Genomic DNA, 5,276 nt, shown 5'->3' with positions numbered 1-5,276 from the left:
TTTAAAGCAGCGTGTCATGCAAATCATCCCACACGCATTTTATGAAGATGCCTCCTTTCCTACTTTTGATTGGGTAATACTTGATGTCATCGTTAGTTTGATTGGTCTTTTTAACTGTCCAGTGAGGAGGGCGTGTCTTTTAAGTAGAGTCTGCAAAGTGTTGGCACTGAGATGTGGCGTCAGCGCCATAGTTGAAGCCCCTAACATTGCGGTCAGCAAGTCAGCTAACATCCGCCATGTGCCGTCTTTCAGTTGCGAGAAGCAGATCATAGAATGGTTGAAACTGTTGCCCTTAACGTTGCGCCACGGCGTGTGGTTCGTTTATACCTCGTGTCTTCTCATTAAACTTTTATCTCGCGAATATGTTATTGCAATCCGCAGCGGGAGCGTTTCTATAAACTTAATTTAAACTTACGTTTTACACCGTGCTTTGTTTCCCTTATGAACATGCTTGTATGCTTCACTCGCTCCGTTCTCAATTGTTTAATTAATTTTTTGCTCTTCGCTGTTTCCGGCTGTTCCTCCATTTCCCCCTACTTCGTTCTTTTATCTCGCGAATATGTTATTGCAATCCTTAACGGGAGCGTTTCAATAAACTGATTGAAAATAGTTTTGCATTTACCTTTTTTAGTAAAAGGCGAGCTTTTAAGCCTGAGAAATCACCCCGTAAATGCACACGTTTAATTGCACATGTGTTAATATGTATGGTTACACAGTATTAAAAGACAGTGAACAACGTCAGTTACCTTTGTTCCCGCGTTTGATAAAAGGTGAGCTTTTAAGCCTGAGAAATCACCCCGTAAATGCACACGTTTAATTGCACATGTGTTAATATGTATGCTTACACAGTATTAAAAGACAGTCAAAAATTAACGTCATTTACCTTCGTTCCCGCGTGTGACTCGTGCTGTAAATCTCTTCCTTGTTTTTAGTTCACGTGATTACGTAGGAGGCGTGATGACGCGATACGTGACTCCGCCTCCTCCATTACAGTGTATGGACAAAAAATATGTTCCAGTTATGACCATTACACTTTGAATTTCGAAATGAAACCTGCCTAACTTTTGTAAGTAAGCTGTAAGGAATGAGCCTGCCAAATTTCAGCCTTCCACCTACACGGGAAGTTGGAGAATTAGTGATGAGTCAGTCAGTCAGTGAGTGAGTCAGTCAGTGAGGGCTTTGCCTTTTATTATTATAGATATATATACACATACAGACACATATATATACATATACATATTTACATATCTACATATATATATACATATCTACATATATATATATATATATATATATATATATATATATAATCATACATATATAGTTTCTTTTCAATAAAGTCATGCGTTAGGCAAGTGTCATTGAATAGCGGCACTGCAAGTTTAGTTTCTTTTCAATAAAGTCAGGCGATAGTCAAGTATCATTGAATAGCGGCGCGTGATTGAATAGCGGAGCTACAAGTTTAGTTTCTTTTCAATAAAGTCAGGCATTAGGCAAGTGTCATTGAATAGCAGCGCATCATTGAATAGCGGCACTGCAAGTTTAGTTTCTTTTCAATAAAGTCAGGCGTTAGGCAAGTGTCATTGAATAGTGGCACTGCAAGTTTAGTTTCTTTTCAATAAAGTCAGGCGTTAGGCAAGTGTCATTGAATAGTGGCACTGCAAGTTTAGTTTCTTTTCAATAAAGTCAGGCGTTAGGCAAGTGTCATTGAATAGCGGTGGCGCTGCAAGTTTAGTTTCTTTTCAATAAAGTCAGGCGTTAGGCAAGTGTCATTGAATAGCGGCGGCGCTGCAAGTTTAGTTTCTTTTCAATAAAGTCAGGCGTTAGGCAAGTGTAATTGAATAGCGGCACTGCAAGTTTAGTTTCTTTTCAATAAAGTCAGGCGTTAGGCAAGTGTCATTGAATAGCGGCGCGTGATTGAATAGCAGCGCTGCAAGTTTAGTTTGTTTTCAATAAAGTCAGGCGTTAGGCAAGTGTCATTGAATAGCGGCACTGCAAGTTTAGTTTCTTTTCAATAAAGTCAGGCGCGCTTTGCAGCGGCGAAGTTCTGCTTTTAAATTTTTATTAAGAAGAAAAGAAAACCTTTTTAAACTGAGGGAAAATATACCAATAACAATTTGTTAAGGATCTGTTTTTTTGTGAAGCTGTCTTTACACAGCTTCTCCGCTGTTTCTCAATTGTGTAATGAATGTTTTCTTCAGCGCTCTTTGTGGCTGTTCCTTGTTTTCAGTTCATGTGATTACGTAGGAGGCGTGATGACGCGATACGCGACTCCGCCTCCCACGGCCATCGACCTGCACTCCATTACAGTACAGTAGAGTCCCGCTAATCCGAACTAATTGGGACCGAACCCTGTTCGGATTAGCGAAAATTCGGATTAGGCAGAGTTTTGTCATATAATGCCATATATTGACTTTATGAGGCGTATTAAGCGTCTGATGTGTCAAGAATTAAAGGTAAGAAATTACGTATTCTAGTACACTGCAATTTAAACTGCACTGTAGTGTGACTGTGATCAGAGGTAAAATCGATATGACGGGCGGTACGTGAGTAGTAGCGGAAGGGCAGTGACCTAGACCCCCGCCTAGAACTACGCATTCCTCTTGATTTCCGTTCCCAAACTATGAGTCACTGAGTCAGTGTGCCACCTGCTACTGCTGAGTGATGTGTTTTGTGCAATGTTATTGTTCGTGTGCGCGCACTTGCCCTGTGTTTTTTGAGTCCTTGTGAGTGGTGTGTAGTGTGGTTTCTTTACATTCTGTGCTTGTCCCTGCTGTTAATCATCATGGCAAGCAAACGTAAACATAAGTCGTGTACATTAAAAGAAAAACTGGAAGTGTTGAAAAGACTTCACAAAGGTGAAAGTGCCACTCAGTTATCGAAGGAATTTGGTGTCGGGAAAGCAACAATTTCCGATTGGAAAAAGAACAGAGGTAAAATTGAGCAGTTTTGCACTACCACAAGTGAAAAAACGATTGAAAAACGTAGCAAGACGACAGTGTCTTCTTACGAAAAATTGGACGAAGCACTTTTCTTATGGTTTACACAAGAAAGACAGAAAGGAATCCCTATCACTGGCCCTCTAATTCAAGAAAAGGCGCTTCAATTGAGCAAGCTCATGGACGGTGACGTATCATTTACGGCTAGTTGTGGTTTCTTAGACCGATGGAAGAAAAGACATGGAATCAGGCAGCTTACAATAACTGGGGAGAAATTGTCAGCGGACAACGAAGCAGCTGTTGAATACCTTGAGGAGTTCAAATGCATCATTTCTTCCTACTCGCCCCAGCAAGTTTACAACGCAGATGAGACAGGACTTAACTTTAAAGCATTGCCTACCAAAAGTCTTGCATCACAAGAGGAACGATCTGCACCAGGGTTTAAAATGGATAAACAGCGCCTAACTGTGTTGGCCTGCAGCAATGCTTCTGCCACAAATAAGCTTCCACTAATGGTTATCGGCAAATCGGCAAAACCACGCTGTTTTAAGAACATGAACATGAACTCTCTCCCTGTTTTTTACAAAAATCAAAAGAAAGCTTGGATGGATCGTGCCTTGTTCAAAGAATGGTTTGACAAGCAATTTGTGCCAAAAGTAAAGGCGTTTAACAAAGAAAATGGATTGCCTCCTCGTGCTTTGTTACTTATAGACAATGCTCCGTCACATCCAGAAGAAATGCAACTTGTTTGCGATGATATCAAGGCTATTTTTCTCCCACCAAATGTCACATCAATTTTGCAGCCAATGGACCAAGGGGTTTTGCAGGCTTTGAAACAGAATTATAGAAAAATGCTTCTTCGTAGCCTACTTGAAGATAATGAAGAGCTAACAATTTTGGATAAACTCATGAAAATGAACATCAAAGATGTTATTTACTGGGTTGCTGAAGCTTGGGAAAACACATGCAAGGAATCCTTACAGAAGTCTTGGAAAAATCTCTGGCCTGAGCTAGAGTTTGTCCAAACAGTTTTCCCCCCGACAAAAGAAAATTGCGAACTTCTTCAATTGGTGAAAAGAATGCCAGGTTGTGAAAATGCAGAAGAAGAGTGCGTGGAAGAGTGGACGGCCGTTGACGACTGTGGCCATGAAGAATACACAGATGAGGACATTGTGGCAGCTGTGCAGGGAACGTCAGCTGATCTCGACGCAGACGACAGTGAGGAGGAAGGGGACGCGCCGACTGATGTTGTTCCACACACTGCCGCAGCCAGTGCCCTTGATCTCGCTTTGTGCTACGTTGAGCAACATGCCGATGCAACCCCAACAGATGTTATGTTTATGCGGCGTTTATGCGGCGTTGGCGAAACATTGCTTCTTCAAGCCGTTTTAGTTCGTTGCGTCAGAAGGAGATCACTGACTTTATCTCTTAGATAATGGTTTGCTTTTTACATGGATTCTACATATGTGAGTAAATTCGAACTTGTTTCAATTTTAAGTAAGGCTGTATTTTGGATTTTTAGTTAGACAGCGAAATTGAAAAATTACAAGTTTCTTAAATGTACATTAAACGTACGACATAACTTGAAAAAACTTGTTTTCTTTACTTTTTTTTCCCTAGTCCTGTTCGGATTAGGCGGATTTTCGGATTAGCGGGGTTTGGATTAGCGGGACTCTACTGTATATGAACAAAAAAGACGTTCCAGTTATGACCGTTACGCTTTGAATTTCGAAATGAAACCTGCCTAACTTTTGTAAGTAAGCTGTAAGGAACGAGCCTGCCAAATTTCAGCCTTCCACCTACACGGGAAGTTGGAGAATTAGTGATGAGTGAGTGAGTCAGTGAGGGCTTTGCCTTTTATTAGTATAGATTCTTGAGGTTGCTGCGTTGTAGCAACAATTATGTGCAGCTTAGTGTAATATGTTTTCCTCCTTCTTCTTATTCTTCTCTTACTACTACTTTGAACATTATTATTATAAGCTATTGTTTTTATAGTGAAGCCTTAGCATTAGTATCAGAAAACATATCAACATGAATGCTGTTTTCTGGATCAGAATGCAGTAAAATTGTGACTTCATTTATTCTCAAATGTGAACTCTTACTCCTTGCTGGGAGTAACAAAAGACACTTCATAACTACTTCTCGTGCTTTACTTTCTAGTCATGCCTAGTTAGACTTTTAGTGCAATTCCTAGGAGTAATTTTAAGACACTTGATAAATACGGGTACTGGACAAAAAAAAAATATACTGTATATCCAAAAGTTGTGAAAATCCAACAGAGCCAATTATGATCTTGTAAAAGCCACTCATTAACCAGTAAAATACCAATTAATTGTT

General features: G+C 40.1%; 1 protein-coding gene across 1 annotated transcript; it reads left to right on the top strand.

Moving 5' to 3' along the window:
* Window positions 1-2,785: 2,785 nt before the first annotated feature.
* On the top strand, window positions 2,786-4,375 carry LOC114660603 (jerky protein homolog-like). Its single transcript, XM_028813428.1, has one exon. It carries the CDS (start codon window positions 2,786-2,788, stop codon window positions 4,373-4,375), a length of 1,590 nt encoding a protein of 529 aa, XP_028669261.1.
* The last annotated feature ends 901 nt before the right edge of the window (window positions 4,376-5,276 follow it).

Source organism: Erpetoichthys calabaricus, chromosome 1 (genome assembly GCF_900747795.2).
Source record: "Erpetoichthys calabaricus chromosome 1, fErpCal1.3, whole genome shotgun sequence".
Taxonomy (NCBI): Eukaryota; Metazoa; Chordata; class Cladistia; order Polypteriformes; family Polypteridae; genus Erpetoichthys; species Erpetoichthys calabaricus.
This window is presented reverse-complemented; position numbering and strand designations above follow the sequence as displayed.

What these genes read in the sequence shown, in the direction of transcription:
- LOC114660603 (XM_028813428.1), top strand. Translation starts at nt 2,786, where the DNA reads ATGGCAAGCAAACGTAAACATAAGTCGTGTACATTAAAAGAAAAACTG.